This window comes from Gymnodraco acuticeps, unplaced genomic scaffold (genome assembly GCF_902827175.1).
Source record: "Gymnodraco acuticeps unplaced genomic scaffold, fGymAcu1.1, whole genome shotgun sequence".
Lineage (NCBI taxonomy): Eukaryota > Metazoa > Chordata > Actinopteri > Perciformes > Bathydraconidae > Gymnodraco > Gymnodraco acuticeps.
In genome coordinates, this window is record NW_022990701.1 from 967,528 (window position 1) to 991,689 (window position 24,162).

The 24,162-nt window shown below is 41.8% G+C and overlaps 1 protein-coding gene across 2 annotated transcripts; it reads left to right on the forward strand.

Annotated features, from left to right (window-relative positions):
• The first annotated feature begins 115 nt into the window (after window positions 1-115).
• On the forward strand, window positions 116-14,262 carry LOC117556208 (nephronectin). 2 transcript variants are annotated; one of them, XM_034231499.1, is made up of 7 exons: window positions 117-304; window positions 1,669-1,793; window positions 8,978-9,070; window positions 9,194-9,316; window positions 9,812-9,931; window positions 12,009-12,143; window positions 13,367-14,262. In XM_034231499.1, exons 1-7 carry the CDS (start codon window positions 228-230, stop codon window positions 13,573-13,575), a joined length of 882 nt encoding a protein of 293 aa, XP_034087390.1. In that variant the 5' UTR covers window positions 117-227; the 3' UTR covers window positions 13,576-14,262. The 2 variants fall into 2 exon arrangements, with proteins under 2 accessions (XP_034087391.1, XP_034087390.1); XM_034231500.1 differs by lacking the exon at window positions 8,978-9,070 and having other exon boundaries at window positions 116-304.
• The last annotated feature ends 9,900 nt before the right edge of the window (window positions 14,263-24,162 follow it).

Sequence of the window (24,162 nt, forward strand, 5' to 3'; positions counted from 1 at the left end):
GCACACAGGTGAGCTGTCACACTGGACCCTAGAATTACACCGTGTGACCCCCCCTCCACTCCTTGAACAAACACTCACACACACACACTTAAACGCCCTTTGGCACGGAGGAAACCTCTACAATTGCCTTTCAAACAAACACACATCACACGTTGGAGAGGGTTTCCGAGGATAGATGTAGCCAACATGAACTTAAATGGTCTGTATAGAAACTGTGGTGGAAGAAAATGATGGAAATAAGCCGGAGGGTCTTTGTGGTGATGCTGCATTTTATTGGGCTCTCTGTGGCTCGTCATCATAACAGGTAAGATTTGATTTTGTTATCTAATTTGTTGTTCTTGTAAATAGTTATTTAACTTTAAAGCATCATTTCCCTAAGAGCAGTCAGATGCTCGACTCTTAAGACAGCAAGAATCTGTGCAATTTAGTCAACTTCTTCAAAAAAGAAGGGGTCTTTGTCTCTTTCACACTGATTGTGGGGGGGGCTCTTCCAGTACAGTGTGAGTGAGCATATGAAATGAACCTACTTGGCCTGTGTCTAACCATTTAAAAGCCTCTTAGGGTGTGAGGAGATTTAACAGCGGCTATGAGTGAAGCTCGTTTAGTGGCCATGTAGTTTATTGCGCTTTTGTTTATGACAGCAGATTTTAATGAGGGAGAAATTATTAGTGCATGAAAGTTCTTTTTCTGGTGAATGCTTGGGAATGAGGAAGGTGTTTCATAATATACAGCTGCAGTCAATCTGTTCAAAGGAAAAGGAAAACTACAAAACGGTTGAGATATTTATTGGAAAAAGAAGATTGTAAATGAGTGACATTTTAAACTTGTTTTAGTTACCTTTACATTTGTGTCTTTCTATTTATTAAAACGGTTTGTGTCTGGATTTGATTATTGTTGACATGACACTGCTATGTTATGTTTTGCATATCTTGCAATAAACCGCTTTTCTACCGCTCTTGATTTTTTATTTCGTTATTTAGTATTTCTTGTGTATCTTTACTCGTTCTTCCTTTGGGGGATTATTTGTTGATCTTTCACCTATGATACTCTTTCTTTCTGGCATGAGGCATGAGGGTCAATGTAAGTAAGACAGTTAGTTTAAACCTTTGTGAACGGTGTAACTCATTCTCACTCATTTTTTAATTTATATTATAAACATACCAATAGTCTTAAAATGTCTTTAAGTCGTCCAATTGTATTCCCTATCATATCATTTGCTGTCCGATACTGTCAGCAGTTTCCAAATTGTTTGCAGTATAATTAAAGGCTGCTGTCTTCAACTACATTTATTCAAAGTGTATTAGTTTGTCTGCATACTCACATGCATAGTGCAATAGATCTGTGTTAAATAAGTAAGCACTTCTTATTTTTATCTGTGTTGTCAAGTCAAATATCAAATATTTTAAGATGTTTTCAGGTTGTTTTTGTGATGCTTTTGTGTGTACAGCAACAGCTGTTAGCACTGTGCCCAATGCAGATTTCCACCAGGGGACAATAAAGTTGACTCTATCTTTCTAAAGTGGGGGCAGACGAATAGCCTCCCTCTGTGCTTTTCTAATCCTGAAGTGTTCACCTTCTTTCAGGGCATCAGTCTGTGTGGGTGCTGTGCTGAAACTGAAGCCCTGAAGGCTTGACGATGCTTAATGATCTGATAACCTTTTGTCCCAGCCTCCACAGGTCAGGGGAGGATGCGCTGGAGCACACTGGGGGTCGAGCGCTGCCAGGACTCTGCAGCTATGGTCAGACTACTTCCTGTTGTTTGGGATGGAGGAATGTTAACGGCATTTGTGAGCGTAAGTCATTCTGCAATTCAGTGACAGCACAAGTACAATGACATATTACCCAAAGTTCACAGGTTATCAGTGCGGCATCTCTGAGAAAAAGAAAAACTAGAAAATAGTGTCATGGAGTTCTTTTTACATTTTTCTCATATTTTACCTGTTTCTACTTAAAAAGTGTATCCTCAGTTGTGGAAAGAAAAGTTGTAAATGTACCCACATGTTTCACTTACACACAGTTTTGAGGTGCTTTTTGAGGTTTGCTACATTACTCATTTGCCATATTTCAGAAGGCTTTAGTACGGTGGCCCTGAAGTGCAAGACACCACAGCATTTCAGAAAACACTACAGCATTTCAGAAAACACTACAGCATTTCACAAAACACCACAGCATTTCACAAAACGCTACAGCATTTCACAAAACACTACAGCATTTCAGAAAACGCTACAGCATTTCACAAAACACTACAGCATTTTCAGAAAACGCCGAAGTATTTCAGAAAACGCCACAGCATTTCAGAAAACACAACATCATTTCAGAAAACACCACAGCATTTCACATTGGACGGAAAGGGTATTCCTTTAGGGAGAACACTTCTTGTTTGTGATTGGACAGAGCCAGCCAGAGAAGCACTGCTGTGATTGGTTGTTTTTGCTGCCAGTCAAGAAATGACGCTTCGTGATTGGTCAACACCCGACAGCGAAATATGTCCCAACACATCAGCCGTTAGCACACACTCAGAGCTCACAGCTCCTCATATCTGTCCAGAAACTGAACAAAAGTTAAACATGTACAAACCACAGACTGTCTGTGTCATGGTGAATACAGTCGCTGCTTTATTTATGTCTGTATGACGTTGTTGTGAGTGTGGACGGAGCAGCAACAGGTTAGTTTAGCCTGATGGATCCGATTCCATTCAGAAAACACGCATTTTAAAAGCTTTTTGTCTGGCGTCTTGTTTGCAGACTTGTTAAAGCGTTAATTCATGGTTTTTACTAACCGTTATCAGTATGTAGTTGCTTCGGCATCACTTTGAAACGTGTATTACAATTAAATTACGGTCAAATATGTTCATTTTGTTGTAGTTGGTATCTCCCATATAATTTACATGGAGATACGCGCCGCCCCCTCTCCAGCGCGTCTTGTTTGAATGACAGGAGCAAAGACAGCTGACAGCCTCGGTGAAACTCGAGCGATTAGAGCGATGTGAATATTGGGTGGTCTACCATAGTATTTACATGGAGATAAGCCCCTTAAAAACCATGAATGAATAAAGCATTAATTCTGTGTTTACTCCTGTCATTCAAACAAGACGTTGGAGAGGGGGCGGGCCGTATCTCCATGCAAATCCTATCGGAATCGGATCGATCAGGCTAAACTAACCTGTAGCTGCTCCGTCCACACTCACAACAACGTCATACAGACATAAATAAAGCAGCGACTGTATTCGCCATGACATAGACAGTCTGTGTTTTGTATATGTTTAACTTTTGTCCAGTTTCTGAACAGATATGAGGAGCTGTGAGCTCTGAGTGTGTGCTAATAGCTAACGGCTGATGTGTTGGGCCAATCACGAAGCGTCATTTCTTGACTGGCAGAAAAAACAACCAATCACAGCAGTGACAGCACAAGTACAATGACATATTACCCAAAGTTCACAGGTTATCAGTGCGGCATCTCTGAGAAAAAGAAAAACTAGAAAATAGTGTCATGGAGTTCTTTTTACATTTTTCTCATATTTTACCTGTTTCTACTTAAAAAGTGTATCCTCAGTTGTGGAAAGAAAAGTTGTAAATGTACCCACATGTTTCACTTGCACACAGTTTTGAGGTGCTTTTTGAGGTTTGCTACATTACTCATTTGCCATATTTCAGAAGGCTTTAGTACGGTGGCCCTGAAGTGCAAGACACCACAGCATTTCAGAAAACACTACAGCATTTCACAAAACACTACAGCATTTCACAAAACACCACAGCATTTCACAAAACACTACAGCATTTCACAAAACACCACAGCATTTCACAAAACACTACAGCATTTCACAAAACACCACGGCTGGCAGCCATGGCTGGCTCTGTCCAATCACAAACAAGAAGTGTTCTCCCTAAGGAATACCCTTTCCGTCCAATGTGAAATGTTGTGGTGTTTTCTGAAATGCTGTGGTGTTTTGTGAAATGCTGCGGCATTTTGTGAAATGCTGCAGCGTTTTGTGAAATGCTGTAGTGTTTTGTGAAATGCTGTTGTGTTTTCTGAAATGCTGTTGTGTTTTCTGAAATGCTGTGGCGTTTTGTGAAATGCTGTTGTGTTTGTGAAATGCTGTTGTGTTTTGTGAAATGCTGTTGTGTTTTCTGAAATGCTGTGGTGTCTTGCACTTCAGGGCCACCGTACTTTAGTGTCTTTATTCTATTAAATGTGTGTTATTTAAAGGTGGGATAGGTTCGTTTGAGAAACCGGCTCGAGATACACTTTTTGTTATATTCCATGGAATGCTCTTAACATCCCAATAGCAATGAATATCTTAAGTGCTTTGACAAAAAATCCATACAAAAATATCATCTGTGGAAGCCGTAATACTGTAAAAAGCTACTGTAAAAGCCGGGCCGTTTAGCTGGCCCGGCTAAACGGATTGACGGCCTGTCTGTCAGCCTTCCATCTCGTGCACGCACAAATGTATCTCGTGCCCTCAATAGCCGCATTCACACCGCAGGACTTTCCCTGGTACTTTGGTTCTTTAGTTCCGTTAGTACCAATAATGTCACGTTCACACCGCCGGGACTACTCAGTGCCGGGAACTCTTTGGCCATTTTCAGTCCCTGATAGAGAGGTGGTACGAACCTGGTGATAAAAGAGTGCCAATTTATATTCTATTTCTATTGGCTGGGCGAATTGCAAACCACGCCCCGTTAGACTCTGAATTTTTTTCGTTAAGCAGCCATTTTTTTCCTCGCTACAAAACCACATCCACACCTGAGCGAGTAGTTTTTTGTACTTTAAAGCAGTTATGACCACACGTACTACAACACCGGAGCGGTGGAATGATGAGGAAGTGTCGGCGCTTCTGGCAATTTACTCCGAGGACGGGATGCAGCAGCTTCTACAGAAAGCAGTTCCCAACTCCAAATGTTTTGAGCGATGTTCGCAAAAGCTACTTGAGCTGGGAATCGTGCACAGTGCACACGGATGCCGGGTAAAAATAAAGAAACTCAGGCAGGACTATCAAAAAATTAAAGACCACAATAATAAGAGTGGTAACGATTTTCTATTGTTATTATATATATATATTGCCACTGTTTTTTAATACTGACACCTAACTTGCACTACGGTGTGTCTGCTGCTATATATATTGCCACTGTTACATTGTTTTGAAACTAGGCCTACTTACACTTTATTTTACATTTCACACTTTTATTTAACTTCAATTTACATGCATACGACACACCTGGAACAGCGTGATGCCGTTATTGTTATGTCTTGACTGTGCAATAAAACAAACAAACTGGCGAAGCTTTATTTATTGTGTCCCACCCCAAATTTGCAGAATAGAAGAATGTGAGAGCAGACAGGTGTCGGTGGTTGAATGTATCTACAATGTCGCAACCTTGTGCAGCAATGGCAGGGGCAGAAACACAAGTCTTACACACATAAACACAAGTAATTTATCATGTCATTTGTTTTAGATAAATAAGGGAAAAACACCAAACAAGGGTTAATGTCCTTTTCCAAAATCAGCCTGAGGGGGTAATATATAATAAATACATAAAGATAAAGTCCATTGTTATAATGGGGTATTTTATTTGTAAATTACCCTTATGAACTCCATCATGTCTGAGGTCGGAAAGTAAACAAACGCCTCATACAGCGGGTGGGCTTTATACCCCCTCCCCCGTGTAGTTCTTCTTCTCTCGTTTTTTTTTGTACTCGCCGTGAAGTGGTTTTGCGGCCTGCCAGTAAACCCAGAGAAGAAGAAGACAAAGTGACGTCAGCGTAATCTTGCCTCAGGGAAAGTACTGCGGTGTGAATGCGATTGGCACTAGCCCCCTGGCGGATTCAGTGCCGTGGTACTTTAGTGCCGGCACTAAAGTACGGCAAGTCCTGCGGTGTGAAAGTGGCTAATTGCCGTAATTGGGCGTTCATGTGTGTTGGAGGAGGTGCTCTGTAAGGAAGTCCGCTCCTCCGCTCCCTTCACTGGCTTCCGGTAACTGCTAGAATCCACTTCAAGACACTGGTACTTGCATACCATGCTGCGAATGGATCTGGCCCTTCCTACATCCAGGACATGGTTCAACTGTACACCCCAGCGCGTGCACTACGCTCTGCATCAGCCAAACGACTCGCTGCACCCTCGCTGCGAGGGGGACCCAAGTTCCCATCCGCAAAAACACGTGGGTTTGCTATCCTGGCTCCAAAATGGTGGAATGAGCTCCCCATTGACATCAGGACAGCAGAAAGCCTGCACATCTTCCGGCGCAGACTGAAAACTCATCTCTTTCGACTCCACCTCGAGCGATAGAATTACTAACAAAGAACTGCTAACAGAGCACTTATATACTAATAAAGGACTGGCTTATCTATAGCCAGTTGAGTAGCACTTGAAATGTTTGGCTCTATGAAACCTGATGTACTTATATGATTCTGTTTTCTTCAAGGTTGTGTCTTCCTGGTCGAATGTACTTATTGTAAGTCGCTTTGGATAAAAGCGTCAGCTAAATGCAATGTAATGTAAAAGGGGCGGATTCTTTTCGGCTGTGTACTTTCAAATTTTAGTGCACTCGAGCCGGTTTCTGAAACTATACCTACCTTTAAAGGTGGGGTAGGTAATTTCAGAGAAACCAGGGGCCCATTCCAATAGTCCATTTAGCTTAGGAACCTTCCTAACCAAGTGAAATGACCCGGAAGTACGTCACTGGCAGCCATGATAAGTGCCGTTCCAATTCTCCAAATGAAAGGAAAGGAGGTTTCAAACTTCCTTTATAACCTCCTTTAGCTTAGGAACCACTGGACCTCCCTAACCGAAAGGAGAGGAGAAAATGCTGCCCCACAATGCATTGCAGCCGCAGCATTTGCCGTCACTCGGCCGTTCACGGAAACAACCGATTATGACCGAGAAATGATATCATGAAAGTTACGGTGCTTAAGCATTTTAAAACGTATGTGGTAAGTTGCCAAAGTGCTTTTTTCTGAACGTTCATCAGTATTATAATCAAAAAGAGAAATATGAACGTTAGTTTTTACTGAAATGATCAAATAAAGTCAACATTTCAGTCTTTACTGAGCTGTGTGGAGTTTGTTCAACTTTTAAAAGATGTTTGAATGGTGATATACACAGTGATAGATGTTAAGGACTAACGTTTATAATAAATACATTTGTATTGATTTTAAGATATGTTCATAGTTCATACAATCATACGTATTGGGATCATTTGTATTAATGTGGACCGGAGGGAGAGGGTGACGATCATAAGTTTCACTTTCCTTTTTTATTTCAATTCCAACTTTGGTCATGAAGAATATGTTTCTCTGTTGTCCACGTTCATAAAGCATAAAACAACAGCATCAGAGCACGGTGCAGAGTCTCTAGATGAGTTTACAGTAGTCCCTCGTTCTTATTGAACATCCATGTTGTAGTCCGCTGTATAGAAAACTGTAGTTTCCATAGTTTCCCCCACAGCAGCAGACGCACATTCATGACGTCCGCTGGCGCATCATAAACACGTCGGATAGTGAAAGTGCATTCGGATTCTCTAAAGTACCGCGGTCTCTTCTCCTAAATCCTTTTGAATTCTCCTATCCACTATCCCTTAACCCCGTGACGTTTCACTCAGAGGTCAAGGAATAGGAGATAGGGTTAGAATTTAGAAGCTGATTTTTGGATTATCGGAACGCAACCCAGCTCGAGTGCGTTAGAATTTGAAAATACACAACCGGAAAAAATCTGCCACTTCCTTACAGAGCCCCTCCTCCAACACACACGAACGCGCACATGACCAATGAGGGCACGAGATAAGTTTGTGCACAGAAAGGCTGACAGGCAGGTAGGCCATCCAGTTATTTTAGCCGGGCCGGCTAATATGATTGGTCGTGCTTTTTGCAGTACTACGGCTTCCACAGATGACATTTTGTTATGGATTTTTTTGTCAAAGCACTTAAGATATTCATTGCTATCTGGATGTTAAGAGCATTCCATGGAATATAACAAAAAGTGTATCTCGAGCCGGTTTCTCAAACTTACCTACCCCACCTTTAAGTAACTAGTTTTATTTGTGGATGAGGATGATCCATGAGCTTGTAAAAAACAACATAGAAATAACATGACCTTGTGAAAAGTAGTTACAAAATATCTTCAACAGCCAGAGTAGGTAGAGTTACATGGCCAGGTGTCATGAAACATGAATGACAGTAAATGCTGATGTTGCTCCATATCTGCCTAATGTATTAATAGGAAACTGCTTTCTAACAATATCACCACATCAAATTTAAAACATGACACATTTAAATGTTGTGTTTACAACTTTTTCTCTTACTTACAAGTGAAATAAATGAATGCTCCTCTAATTTACACATTGTATACTTTTACTTTAATGATGGATCTTATCCTACACCGCGTACAGCAGGGCTATTCAATTAGTTTGGAACGGGGTCCGGTTGATGAAAATGATCCAAAGCAAGGGGCCGGGAAAAAGATGACTTGAAATATTAGCAATCATATTTAGAGCTTCAGATACAGTAAATACTACAACAGCATAGTGGAGTGCATATATTGTGTTTAATTAAATCAAACAACATAGCCCCAAGGCCTTTATAGATTTAAATGGCAAGTTCAGAACTCAGTAGGCCTACATGTGAAGCTAATTTAACCATCAACATAATTTAATTCGATTTAATTTAGGTGAAATTATCTAATCATTCATACAAAGATGCAATAAATGACAGTTTGTCACTACAGTAGGTGGGTTCGAAACCCGAGCCCGCCGAAGTTTTCAAGCAATGACTTCCCCTCTATCTCTCAATGTAACACCCTCTCTGGAATAAAGGCACTCTGGCCCAAATTTAAAAAGTAGATTACTTTTTAACATTATACTCAAAGGGCCAGTAAATATCACCCCGGGGCCGGATTTGGCCCACGGGCCGCCAATTGAATAGCCCTGATGTACAGCATTGATGTAAGCATGGTTTATGTTGTGTCTGTTCTCCTCCACAGCTGTGTGCAAGAAGTCCTGTGTAAATGGAAAGTGTGTGAGACCAGACAAGTGTTTATGCTCCACAGGATATAAAGGGCCTCAGTGTGATGAAGGTAGACTATAACACAAAAAATCATTGTCAGTCTTATGTTTCTAATTTCTTAACCCATTCTCATGCATCGTTTACCGCAAGGGTTTCTATCTGCTGCTCGAATAATGTTTCATATTGACTCCAGATGTGAATGAGTGCGGTTTCCTGGAGAGGCCGTGTTCCCAGCGCTGCATGAATACACACGGTAGCTATCGCTGTTACTGTGACCCTGGGTACACACTCAGCGCAGATGGATACACCTGCACCAGTGAGTCATTTTCCTGTTCAAAAGATCATTTAAAACGTAATCTAAAAGCCCAAATGATAAAATGTCTAAACTGTCAGGTCATATTTCTGATCAGTTTTACACAAAAACCTGTGTGCCATCTTTATACCATAATAGGAGGTTAATGTATCTGAAGAGTTGGTACTCCGTTTACACACCTTTTTAGGCTAACATAAATGTTTATGACAGAAATTCACGGTTTATATTGTAGAAAGTGATATCATAACAAATGTAGGTGGTGATAGGGATTTAAAAGGCACCAAATGTAAATAATTGATTTATGTGAGATACAGATTCTTGTTTTTAAGTAGTGTTAAGTGTTCATTTCATGTGTTTGTGTGTGTGTGTGTGTGTGTGTGTGTGTGTGTGTGTGTGTGTGTGTGTGTGTGTGTGTGTGTGTGTGTGTGTGTAAGCTGTGATCCACTTGCCTTTTTCTGTGACCGATCCTCAGCCAGTGTTTCCCTGTCTGTCTTCCAGGAGAGGCTGCCTGTTTCTCCCTGCGTTGCCAGTTTGGTTGCCAGATGGAGGGAGGGGGAGCGGTGCGCTGCCTGTGTCCCCCCGGCCTCCACCTGGCCGCTGACAACAAGACCTGTGAAGGTAATACTCCTTCAGAAAGCCCCCTAGCTTATCACTACACCTCACTTGTTTAATGTTTTCAGTATCATGTTAGCATGATAGTAAGCCTGAACTGCTGTTTCAATTCACTTTGGTTCCTTCAAACCGGCCTCATTATTCAGTCTCACATCGTGTCTGGCTGTTTCAAGCTCTTACTAATAGTGTATCTGTGTACATCAATTTCAGCTTGAAGGGAAAAACCTACGGAGAATTATAACCCCTTAGCTCGAGGCGGTATTTAGCATCTTTCAGCTTATTGTTTTGTTTTCATCCATAAACCTTACTATGTTGGTTGTTTCTCACCACTGTTATTAAACCTATTTCCCTGTTTTCAAGCGATAATCTTTAAATAATTAATGTACACTATCGCCCAGACTGAAAATCTTAGTTAAATGCTGGTAAAATATCGTAGGCAGCACATTTAGCAGCTAAATAGTCAGGATTGTGGAGTGGTGACAAAACAGAGCTAAAAGGAGAGCAAATATTGGACTTACATGATGAGATGGACCCGATTCTAAATGAATGTTACTCACAGCTATAGCACTTTGTTGTGGACTCCAGTGATGGGCAATGACACAGGGCAAAGTGCATCGGCAGGCAGGCAGCTCGTCCACATACAATTTATTTATTATCGTCGGAATGTAAAACATTTTTTCCACAAATATAATAATAATAATAATGCATTACATTTTTTTATTAGAGCGCTTTTACAGGTGCTCAAAGTGCTTTACAAGTACACATTACACATATTAGACATGTATGTATGTACCCACAGGAGCAAATGCGGGTAAAGTGTCTTGCACAATGGCCTGACGCAGTGGCAGCCGAGGCGGGATTCAAACTGGAGTTCACCAACGCCCCTTGATCTGATGACCAACGCTCTAACCACTGCGCCAAAACCGCCCCCAAATATAACACTTTTATTTTTTTAAATAGCTTAATTTACCCAATTCAGCTTTAAGTTCCTGGGTTCCTGAATGGTTCCCGCTCCCCTTGGAAAGTTCCTGTGTTCATACAGTCACACACTGCAGCAACACATATGTTGACGTATCGCCTTGCCTTGCCAGATCATTTCTATTTGGATTTACGTCTAGTGCAGGTGATGCACACGGCTTCCAATGCACATTATGTTTACTACCTGCTGCGAACTTACCATTAGCGCCTCTCAACTGGGTCTGTTTACCCAATGGTAAAAGCCTTTAATTACCTGATGTAGAAAAACATACCCTGGACTCTCTCCTCAGTGTCCCAATGCTTTATGACTTCAGTCCTCAGCAACAGACACCTCCTGTCCTGTAATGAAGCAAGCCTTCAGCAGCCTCTCACGGCTGTTAAGGCTTGTTCACACTGTGGGAGAGTTTTTGGTGGGAAAAATTCAATGTTCAAACAGAGGGAAATCATAGCTTTGGTGTCACTGATGCACAAATGTGTTTGAAGTAGTGTTTGACAAGTATATGTACTATACATGGAGTAGTAAGGTTTGTATTTACAGTATGGTGTCTGACATTTATTCTCAAACTTAAAATAATGATTACATGAGGTAAGGATGGAAAAAGTATGATACACTCACTTGCCAGATTATAAATTAAACCTAGGCATTTTCTGTCAATTGTATGTCTATAAACTGTTATCATTTCTGCACCTTCCCATATAGGAAGTAAATAGACTATCCTGCTAAATTAAGTCTACAAAAAACATTAAATAAGATAGATTTGACTCTAGGAAATAAGAAAAACATTTTTTTGTGTGTCATAATTGTACAACCTTCCAGAAGACACCTTAAAAGACTTCCTTCTGCACACCTGAAGTGAAACATGTGTGTATTTGGGTCATTCCTTGTTTTTAAACATCAGAGCCCCTTTCAAAGCTTCAGTGCAAAGAGGTGGTTGCAAGGTCAAGGTACTGATTTGAGCCTTTCGTGTCTTTTTGAAGGTAATTATTGTTTTGAGCAAAGACAAGAAACATTCAAGCAGTGGACTACAACGCCAAAAATGTGGCCTGTTGTGCAATGAAATGTTCCAAATGCGTTGCTGGTGTTTGACATGTGTTTGTGTTGCAGATGTCGATGAGTGTCTGCGAGATGCTCACGTGTGTCGAGCACGACAGACCTGCAAGAACACCTTCGGCAGCTTCGTCTGCGTGTGCCAGGATGGCTTTGTGATGGGGACGCTCCAGGGCTCTGTGCAATGTCGAGGTGTGGTCTTTATTTGTTAGCAAACAAAGTTAATGCTAATAATGAATATTGTAGTTTTTAAGCAATATCTAGTAGTTTCCTTATTGTTGCTAACCAGATGGTCACATGTTTTTAATGTAATCCCATAAAATAGTAGTGAAAGTAATGATGTGCTTGAGTCACATTACATTACATGCCATTTGTTAGACGCTTTTATCCAAAGCGACTTACATACTCGATACTGTGGGCAATCCCCACAGGAGCTATTTGGGTTGAAGTGTCTCAGGGACACAACGACATGCTGACTGCAGTGGGACTCAAACTTGCTATCCCCTGATTGAAGTCCAGCACACTCTCCACTGAGCCACAGCCTCCTTCACATATTTTCAAGAGTGTCTTTTTTGATTATAAAGCAGATCCAGGTACTGGAAAAGTATTAAAACACTTAAAGAATAACTAAGAGTATTCAGAAACTGCCCCGGAAATGATGAGAAATAAGAGCAAATTGAGCTTATTCATGAAGTTGGCTTAAAAAGACAGTGTGTTTATAATCAGACCAACAACATTAAGAAAATAATATGTTTTTTTAACACAAGAGCATGTAAACGTGTTCAAGTAGAAACCCAAAATATTAGTATGAACCTGAGAATGAGCTTTAGATGGCCCCTTTAAAGTATTTGTGAGGTTATATTTCAACATGTTCACATAGTCTGACAGCAAAGATGAACAGGAAATGTGGGAAGAGAGTAAAGGGGATATCATGCAACAATAGACCCCACCAGAAGAAAGTATTAAAACAATGTGTTATGCGCTTTTGACCACCAGTACACAGTGTAGGCCACATTGAGATCTGTTCCATGTCCAATCCTGTCAATGACTAAATGGATCACAGCACAGCTCCACATGTTCTCATCTGTGTTAATTGGCAGAGAGAGGGATCATTGGAAGATGTGCTTTGGCAGCAGAGGATCCAGAGACCATGTTTATTTGATAAGCACTCATAGCTCACCCACTCAGCTGTGGGCTCTCCCACGTGCTGTTTTTGTTTTCATCCATGTGATGAGCATTGCAAAATTATCTCTCGAGCAGGTTTGAAAACAGACACTTCTCGAAACCCTTTTGCTCCCTCCATGATGATCCACTATGACTTAGCTGTGAAGCAGCCTCGCTCTGATAAGAAATGATTTAATATCTAACAAGCATTCCTCATTTAAAACAAATCTCCTTTCTCCTTCGCTCCACAGATAAGGATGAATGTTTAACCGGGTCTCACCAGTGCAGCCACCTTGCTCAGTGTGTCAACACAGATGGTTCCTACACCTGTCAGTGTTCGGAGGGATACTCCGGCAACGGACGCACCTGCTGGCCCAGGAGAGCCCCACAGCCCAAGGCTGCCATGTACTTCAACTACAAACTCTCCAAAAGAACCAAGCCCAAACTACCTTCATCATAGAGCTATACTTCTAAAATATATAACGCTCAAACGAAAGAGGAAATTCAACATCAGAGGGTAACTTCAGAGAGTTAAGGTTAAAACACGGGTTACCACTCAGAACAAAGTCATTGTAAGTTATGTTGGTCATTTTCAGCACAACTGGAAACCTTTTCTCGTCTGTTATTTCTCCTCCTGTTTAACTAGGCGATAACCTGGACTACCCCCAGCTCCATTAGTTGCCTGTTTGACGTCTGTTGAAGGAACCCTTCATTTAACAAATGTAGCACAACATGGACCACACTCTGTACTTTGCCTGTGTGCTCTTAAACCCAAATGGACTGATGACAGGAGGGTTTTCTTTGTGCTGGCGTCACCAGTGTCACAGAAACACCAGCTCTGTTATTGCCTGTGTGGCCTACTCTGTCAAACAAAGTGCTGAACATTTTTTTTGCACATTTTGCTCATGATTCATCTCTAATTTATTACATATTCCATTAAGTTTCTTTTCTTGAAATAAAATCAGATTTGTGAGACTTCATCACAATTTGTTAATAAAATACTGACCTCTTGTGGATAGATAAGGGAAGCTATATTTGGGCTGCATTCAGAGTATTCTGAAGAGAGTTAGTGAAACTAAATACTTTTAAAATGATATTTACTTTTATTCCTATGTCTACCATATGATGTGTCTTTAAGGGATTTTTATGAAGCATTTCTTCATGAATTCCAATTAAAAGTGTATCAGAAAACATGACTCATGTGTCATACGTTTAGAGGTATTTGAAACCCTGCTAAAATGCAGACTGATGTTTTCATACCTTGCTGTTTATCTTCTTCCCTCTTCCTCTGTTTTGGAATGTTTTCAGACCCACTAAGTCACACGCAGGGCAGACTACCACACAGCAAGAGAGCATAGACAGGTCAGACCAACCAAATACCAAGAATCTCTGTCTGTCAGCAGCTGTCTGGAAACCTCTTCCTGCATTCAGAGAGCGCAAGAATGGAAATTGAAGTTGGTTTTTGATGTTTTCCTCAGGTCAATTTCACGCTTCCATCTGAACGATTAGGATTGTGTCCCTGGGAGACGAGGAATTGCAATACTTGGAGATAATAACTGTAATGATAGCAGATGATGGTAGGGGGCACTGTGTGTGTGTTGGGGCTTCAGTTGTAGTCCTGGAGGCTTTGGAGCGCTGAGAGTCGGGCTTGCAGTGAGAACAAGCAGCTGCTGCCTGCTGAAGGGCCCTGCCACTGACCCTATTCATCCCAACAGCAGGTGTCACATCAAGTCCCCGCCTCACCCTCGCGCACACATTCACACATATGCTCCACACACACACACACACACACACACACACACACACACACACACACACACACACACACACACACACACACACACACACACACACACACACACACACACACACCCATGTGCAAAATCACAGAGCCTTGTGCACGTGTACACACACACACACACACACACACACAGATGAGTGAGTGTGTGTGTGAGTGAGGGGGGACCTGGAACTACTTACAGAGAACAAAGAAGGAAATCAGGAAAAAATGCAGCCTCTTCGAATAAATCTCACCACAATGCTGAGAAAAATCCCCAACCTCACCCCCAGAAACGCAAGAAAAACCTTGTTTCTCTCTTTCAAAGCAGTCAAAAGTGTCTTACAAAAGCAGAAATAGAAAACATTTTAGATAAAAGGATCCAGGCCCCTTTCTGAAAAGGACCTCACACCAAGTTGTGTGTAATTCCAACCAGAAACTGGTTTATTTACCAAAAAATAATAAGATTTAATGCCAAAGCACTTAGGCCACAAATAAAGGACAACAAGTGGTGGGTACGCTGAAAGGGGCGAGGGAGAAAAAGGGAGGATAACACCGGGGTGCACATTTTCCCTTTTCTTGTGCTTGTTATTTTCTGGTTCTCTGTTTACACGACACACAAGATTTCACATGGAGGAGTAGCTACAGGAACAGTGGCACTAGCCGTGCACATTGGCCTCCGCAAAATAAAAAGATACAATAAATGTCAGAGGAATTTGGACATCTGCAGTGACACAAGTTCTCACAATGGGGCAATGGCGATTTCCCCAGTCAAAGCGCTGCTGCCCCGGCTTTACTTATATAAAGCAAAATCAACATTTATCCTGAGAAAGTGAGCAATGATGATGACAAGTGCATACAGCCAATGACAATACAATAGCAGAGAGGCTAGGAACAACCGTGCCACCCAAGTTGCTGAAAGACCGTGCTTTCAAACACCACCACTGAACTGTAACACCACTAAAACCCCTGTCTTGCCCATACTGTCCTTTTCACTTTAGCTTGAAATAAGCCAGCCTTTTTTTCGCTTTGCGAAAGAGGAGGCTTTTCCACGGCTAATTCTGGTATTATGTTCCTATTGGACCCATTTCTCCTCTGACACACAGTCACTATAAAGAGGAACACAGTGCAGTGTTACCATGAATGAATACAAATTATAAATGCTGACCAATCCCACTCAGGGGGAATGAGCCAAAGCTTGAACCCTTGGCGTAAAATTATAAATCTTGTTAGGAAACCATTTTCTCTTGCTTGCCTTTGCCTACAAAATCTGCAGTAGAGTAGAGAGAGTGTGACAGCTCACTGCCTACAGCAATCCTCTACACACTATTGAAATTGACTGAAATGAGCTGAACTAAATAAAGCTGAGCTTATTGGTTCTGTTGCCAAACCATTCCCTGTACTCATGAATCTTTGCCAAAAAGAAAACGAACCAATTTCATTTGTTTCAGTGTAAAAATTAAAATAGAATCACATCACTGCAGCTTAACTTACCCACTTTACCCAGTTTTGACACGGGGATAATTACAGCTTCCTCTTATCTTAAAGGCAGCACTGTCCTCTCAGTCACTTTTAAATCACATTACATGGAGTAAATACATGTGAGTCACTCCCTTCTGTGTGACCCCCGGGAGGAAAAAACAGCATGTGCACCCGCGCTTCCTTGTAATTCTCATTCATACTAATACACTCCCGATGAATGTTCTGCTGGTGGGTAGTGTGTGTGAGGCTGAAGGAAAACCTGATGTGGAAATATCCGATAGACCTCAAACGTCTTAAGAAGTTAACTCCCAGACACCCTTGTTCCAGCACACACACACTTTCTTTCAAATGGACTGAGCCTTCGTGTATCAGTGACCTTAATTCATGTTTCAAATCCTCATGACGACTTTGAACTCTGTTTGAACAGTCAAAAAAAAAGTTTCCTTTCTTCTGTCTGCTCCTATTCTCTCCTCAAGGTACGTATAACAACTGGAACAGCCACATCATAACATGAAAGTGGAGCCTTGACCTGACAGGAATTCACTGTGCCTAAATCATTCTTAATATGAGAGCCAGGCAGCCTTGTTCGGGGGATTATCCTCGATAGAACAGGAAAGATTTTCAGCTAATCTATATAGGAATGCCCATTCTGGAGAAGGTGAAGGGAAGTGGCTGGGACCAAAGGTTTCTCTTGGAAGCCAACACACTTCATTATTCTTTTGTGCAGCAATTACGGCCCAACCACTGAGAAAAGCAATATATTTTTGTTCTCTTACAACATGTGTGTTCTCCAGGATACGGAGAGAAGACTTTGCATCCTGTTAGTGAGGAAATGAGTAGTGGTGATTAGTTGATTTGATCAAGCCTCAAGCAAGTTCGCCAATCATTTCTAGGTTTCTGCAAATCTAATTATTCTAACTATTTTGTTGCTTTTCTATGTTTTATATAGGTATAAACTGAATATATTTAAGTTGTAGACAACACAATTGATTTTAAGTTATTACCTTGGGCTCATGGATAATGAGTATTTTTCACAGTTTTTGTCATTTTAAAGACAAATCAGGGCAATTTTACACTTTTTGGTCCAGTTTTTATATCTTGTATGCTGAATTTGGAGTCGGTTGTCTCCTCGAGGTTATATAGGTTTGTGTGCATGTAAATGGTCGGTAAAGGCTAAAAGTTGCCTTCAGAGGGAGTTGCTCTGCTCCACTCTCCCCCCTGCCAGAAACGCCAACACTGGAAGCTTTTTGTTAAGTTCCATAACATAGTGACATCACTATGCAACACTCGCGCTTCTATTGGCTAGCGCTCCAACACATTCTACTTGATAGGCTAAGGGGCAGGACAACTCTAAGTGGTTGACCAATCACAACAGAGCTGGCCAGCTAACCAATCACAGCAGACTGGCACACAATACAAACATAAACCTGAAAAGTCGTCTTTAAAAAATGAGAGAATAGTGGAATTATTTTTGACAGGTGGCTGGAAAAAGGACACCAAGTAAATGCTAACAGTGCTCTGGTTTGCTTAATGTAAAAATTAGCAATTGTTTGAGAGAGCAGCTTTGGAGTTATGTGCACGACTGGATGGCTTGGATGTGTATATATTTAAGAGAGAGCATGTGTCTGAATGCATGTGTGTATATATGAAGGTGTGTAAGGAAAGTTCTGGTGAAAAAAAGGGACGGGCAGCATTTTAATTAGTGCTGAACTGGAAGCTGAAACAGTGGAATGGTTGTAGGAAAAGACAGCTGCAGAGGCTGTCTGCTGACCATTTAACACAGCTCTCACTCGCACCATACACCCTTCCAACTATCCATGTTTCTCTCCCTGTCTCCTTCACTCCTGTGCTGGTTCAGGTGTCTGGGGCAGCTATGAGGAAGCACTGGGTGGCACCCACCCAGACTTGCCGAGCTGGCAGCGTCCACTCTGCTGAGGAATGTATGAGAGGGTTGCTGGCAAGCTCGCTGTTGGCAGGTTGTCCCGCTGGGGAATCACTCAGTGAGAGCAGAGAGCGGCCAATTCCCTGTCAGTTGCCGGTGAGCTCACAAGGGCAGTAGTTGGGGAACATAGACTAAGACACAGAGACGGCCTGTATTCATTCTGCGTAATACCTTCCCATTCACTCTGCAGCCACCCCACCCTGCCTTCAGGGAGACAGTCTTGTTCAGAGTGTAACTTAGTAATTAAAACAGTGTTCCACTCAAATCTGTGGAAATTGTTTTATTACCGTAGTGCTAAAATTGCATGTTCATGTGCTTGAAATGATGTCCAGCTCAACTGTTCTGACAGTGCACAAAAGAAGCCTGGTACAAGACACACTATTTCGACACAAACATATTTTCATGTTGTGTTATCTATCTTGTTGTCATATCTTCATTTTGACCATGCATGACCATAGTGTTGCTCAAGAAACTTCCCCCATTTCCAACTCCAGTTCTAACCCCACACAAGCCAGGCCAAACCGAACCTCAATTTCCACTTAAGCTAAACTTGAGGATGAACCGTAAACCCCAAAACCTCACCTCAACCTGACCACACTGCGACCACCGCTGGCAGCCCGTCCCATCGCTGAGATGTTTGAACCATTGGTTGAGATATTGTTTTACTTTAGGCTCTGCTCTGTCTATTTTGGCACCATAGAAATCAACACAGGCCTCCATGTTAGGCCAATTAATAACTGGCAAACCATTTCAGTTTAAAAAGGTTTCTCGAAAAATGTAGTCTATTTTGACATAAAAGTTTAAATAATTTGACGTGGAATGTTTCTTGAAGTCGGAGTGCAAGTCTGATTTTCCATCCAGATGAACCAGTGTTTAGCTGTGAGTCAGGTGCTGCCAAGACTTTAAAAGGCTCCTTTCAACTTCTTGGGGACAGTAACTTTATGCAGCGCAACACTGACCTCTCATGGAAAACAAGGAGATGTGCAGTCAAGGAGGGAAAATCTGAAATGTTGCAAAGTGCATGTTTCTAGTGTTTTGAGATTATGTTAGTGTTTATATAGTTATTTATCTCCAGAAAGCCATGAGAGGATGTGCAACAAAGTAAGAGATTTATTTTCTGTACAACGTTCCTTAAGGATACATTTAAATATCAATATTGTGGAGCCTCAGTTCCATCAGGGGTCAGCTTGACCTCCAACTATTCATTAAAGGGAGTGTGTACCAATTCAAATGTTATGGAAAAGCTCTCTATACAAAATGGAGTTAATCTTCTTAATATGATAATAGATAGATACTGGCTGTATTCAAAAAGGTTTATCCAACAACTAACATGTCCATCATAATTTGGCCTCTAAACTATACTTAAAGTATCAAAAGTAAAACTGCTCATCGTGCAGATTGTTTTGATATTGTGCAACACATTTTAATTACTTTGTATAAAGCAGGGTAGCTTACTCCAGGTGTAACTAAAGTCTTATTTGATTATATTTCACATCATTAATCCAAATCTGTAAAGTAACTAAAGGTATTAAATAAAGGCAGTGGAGTAAAAGTACATGTTTTACCTCTGAATTGTAGTGGAGTAGAAGTACAAAGTAACATAAAATGGTAATACTCAAGTAAAGTATCTCAAAATTGTACAGTACAGTATTGAGTAAATGTACTATGTTACTTCCCACCTCTGCTCTTGAACAACAAAAGACTAGAATGCACAATTATCTTACCAATATATCATTTATTTTAACATCACCATTCTTATTTTTCATCGGATTTCTCCTTAATTTCTCCTTTTTTAACAAATGTTGTTGGGGCTTTCAGTTTGGTCAACAAATCACACATTCACCCTTTTAACATGTATAATTAATCGTAATATACGGTGGCTGAGAAGTTTAACAAAGCTTGAGACAAATTTACATTTTATAAAACAAATGTACAAGTCCCGAAACACTTTAACATTTGCCGATGCACTTTAACAAACTAGAGAATCAAACCGGAAAAGGGAATGTCCATCGTACCAGAAGTGACGTGCAAGTGATTGACACAAACTTAAGTTTGTTTTGGCTGATAGAACGCCGGTACCTATGGGCGGCACAAGTGTGTTTATGGTCGTTAAACATGTTTTGTCCGTTCTGTGGAAACCACCTGGGCCAAGTGACACGGTTTTGCTCATCACGACATGTAGGAAGTGGAGCTGTGCCTTTTACTCACCGCCTTCGCTGTGTTTACCTTCATTAGAACAGCTAAAGAGCGACTGCACGCTGCTTTGTTTTAACCACACACACCTCTGCACACACACACATCTACACATCTACACACACACACACACACACACACACACACACACACACACACACACACACACACACACACACACACACACACACACACACACACACACACACACACACACACACCTCTACACACATCGAACTGCCTGATTATTACGCCTTATTATTAGTTTTATGAAGGAGATGTCCGTTCACCAGGGCGTGTATGTGACACTGGAAATTGTTTTCAGAAGATATTATGATAGTGTCATCTGTTCCGGTGCACTCCGACAGCACCGAGCACTACATCGAGATTAAGATTAAACACATTTATTTCATTTGGGAACACACACACATACCTATGGAGTTGGCCAGATGTGTGTAAATTACTGTTCATGGTAATTTGTAAACAAATGCCGGTGTCGGACACACACACACACACACACACACACACACACACACACACACACACACACACACACACACACACACACACACACACACACACACACACACCCATGTGCAAAATCACAGAGCCTTGTGCACGTGTACACACACACACACACACACACACACACACACACACACACACACACACACACCATGCGCCTTGGTGACCAGACATCTCCTTCATAAAACGAGTAATATGGGGAATCATCGGGCAGTTCGATGTGTGTAGAGGTGTGTGTGGTTAAAACGAAGCAGCCTGCAGACGCTCTTTAGCGTTCTGATGAAGGTAAGTTTCATGAATGTGACACTTTTATTTGTGTAAGATAGCAAGGGGGGGCATATTGTGATGGCCAGGCCTGTCATAAAATGCCCCCCCCACCAAAAGAGGTTTCTATGAATCCCACCCTAAAGCATTTTTCAGGGTATGGTTCTAGGACTGGTACCAATAAATGGAGCAAGTTTCATGAATGTGACACTTTTATTTTGTAAGATAGCAAGGGGGGGCATATTGTGATGGCCAGGCCTGTCATATAATGCCCCCCCCCACCAAAATAGGTTTCTATGAATCCCACCCTCAAGAATTTTTCAGGGTATGGTTCTAGGACTGGTACCAATAAATGGAGCAAGTTTCATGAATGTGACACTTTTATTTTGTAAGATAGCAAGGGGGGGCATATTGTGATGGCTAGGCCTGTCATAAAATGCCCCCCCCCCCCCAAAAAAAAGAGGTTTCTATGAATCCCACCCTCAAGCATTTTTCAGGGTATGGTTCTAGGACTGGTACCAATAAATGGAGCAAGTTTCATGAATGTCACACTTTTATTTTGTAAGATAGCAAGGGGGGGCATATTGTGATGGCCAGGCCTGTCATAAAATGCCCCCCCCCCCCACCAAAAGAGGTTTATATGAATCCCACCCTCAAGCATTTTTCAGGGTATGGTTCTAGGACTGGTACCAATAAATGGAGCAAGTTTCATGAATGTCACACTGTTATTTTGTACGCATAGCATATATGCTGACAAAGACTATGTAACATTTGTAAACATATTTAGATTATTAGATGACAACTATGTAAAATTAAACAATACATTTTAAAGCACGTTTATACAGACAGGACGTAACAATAATGATAAAAAAAAACATTTAAAAAAACAAACTGAAAAGGAAGTGACGAACGAATTTCGACACCTCAAATACGGAGCGAAAAGTTAAACCAGAAGAATCAAGACTATGAGCTACCACTAAACAACTCACAGTCTGAAAATTACCATTAATAAAAACCCTGAACGTTTACTTTTCGTTTTAAACATCGTTTTAAGGTGTAAACCTATGGTGTTAACGTGTCATTTAGAGGTGAAACGTGTCATTTAGAAATGCGCGTTCCCGTGACAAGGGGGGCATTTCATGACGGGGAGGCATAATGTGACACAACACCGGCGGTCTATCAGCCAAAACAAACTTAAGTTTGTGTCAATCACTTCCACGTCACTTCTGGTATGATGGACATTCCCTTTCCGGTTTGATTCTCTAGTTTGTTAAAGTGTTTCGGCAAATGTTAAAGGGTTTCGGGACTTGTGAATTTGTCTCAGTTATCGTAAAAGTGTTTTAGCTAATGTAATTTTGTTTTATAAAATGTAATTCTGTTTTTCATCCATCCATCCATCTTCTCCCGCTTATCCGTGGTCGGGTCGCGGGGGTAGCAGTTCCAGCAGAGAGCCCCAAACGTTCCTTTCCCTGGCCACATCAACCAGCTCTGACTGGGGGATCCCAAGGCACTCCCAGGCCAGCGAAGAGATATAATCCCTCCACCTGGTCCTAGGTCTACCCCTTGGTCTCTTCCCAGCTGGACGTGCCTGGAACACCTCCCTAGGGAGGCGCCCAGGTGGCATCCTTATAGGTACCTGAACCACCTCAACTGGCTCCTTTCGACGCGAAGGAGGAGCGGTTCAACTCCGAGTCCCTCCCGGATGACAGAACTTCTCACCTTATCCCTAAGGGAGACACCAGCCACCCTGCGGAGAAAACCCATCTCGGCCGCTTGTATCCGCGATCTCGTTCTTTCGGTCATGACCCATCCTTCATGACCATAGGGTAGGAACGAAAATGGCCCGGTAGACAGAGAGCTTCAGCTGCTCCGATTCTCCGGCCCATCGCACGCTCCATTGTTCCCTCACTCGAGAATAAGACCCCGAGATACTTGAACTCCTTCACTTGGGGTAAGGACTCATTCCCTACTTGGAGTGGACAGTCCATCGGTTTCCTGCTGAGAACCATGGCCTCAGATTTGGAGGTGTTGATCCTCATCCCAGCCGCTTCACACTCGGTTGCGAACCGATCCAGTGAGAGCTGAAGGTCGCAGACCGATGAAGCCATTATAACCACATCATCTGCAAAAAGCAATGGTGCAATCCTTAGTCCACCGAACTGCAGACCCCCTCCCCCACGACTACGCCTCAAAATCCTATCCATGTATATTACATGGCGGAGGCCAACCCTCACCGGAAATGGGTCCGACTTACTGCCGAGGACACAGCTCTCGCTTTGGGAGTACAGAGATTGGATGGCCCTGAGTAGAGACCCCCTCACCCCATACTCCTGCAGCACCTCCCACAGTAACTCCCTGGGAACTCGGTCATACGCCTTCTCCAAGTCTACAAAACACATGTAGACCGGATAAGCGTACTCCCAGGCCCCCTCCAGGATCCTTGCGAGAGTAAAAAGCTGATCCGTCGTTCCACGACCAGGACGGAATCCGCATTGTTCCTCCTCAATCTGAGGTCCGGTAAATTTGTTTTTATAAAATGTAATTTTGCTTTATAAAATGTAAATGTGTCTCTAGCTTTGTAAAAGTGTTTGACACTTTATAATTCTCGTTTGCACTTCTCAGCCACCGTAGTAATATGTTTAAGCACACTGTAAAATATTCTAAATTTTTTTCAAACTTAATTGGTGTTAGAGAATATTTTGTAGTCAGTCATTGATTAAGGTTCAGGAGGAAAAATCTAAGATGTCTAAGTGAAGTAATCAGAAGACAGGGGTCTCAGGTGAAACAGAGTTAAAGGGTTATTTAAGGTGAGTGCGCCCCCTGCGGCCAGAAGACAAATGTGTGGTTTTAATGCAAGGCCCACA

Coding starts and splice junctions, on each gene's coding strand:
- LOC117556208 (XM_034231499.1), top strand. CDS start 228: ATGATGGAAATAAGCCGGAGGGTCTTTGTGGTGATGCTGCATTTTATT. Junction 1,794..8,977: donor TGTTAACGGCATTTGTGAGC/GTAAGTCATTCT, acceptor TCTCCTCCACAG/CTGTGTGCAAGAAGTCCTGT. Junction 9,317..9,811: donor AGATGGATACACCTGCACCA/GTGAGTCATTTT, acceptor TCTGTCTTCCAG/GAGAGGCTGCCTGTTTCTCC.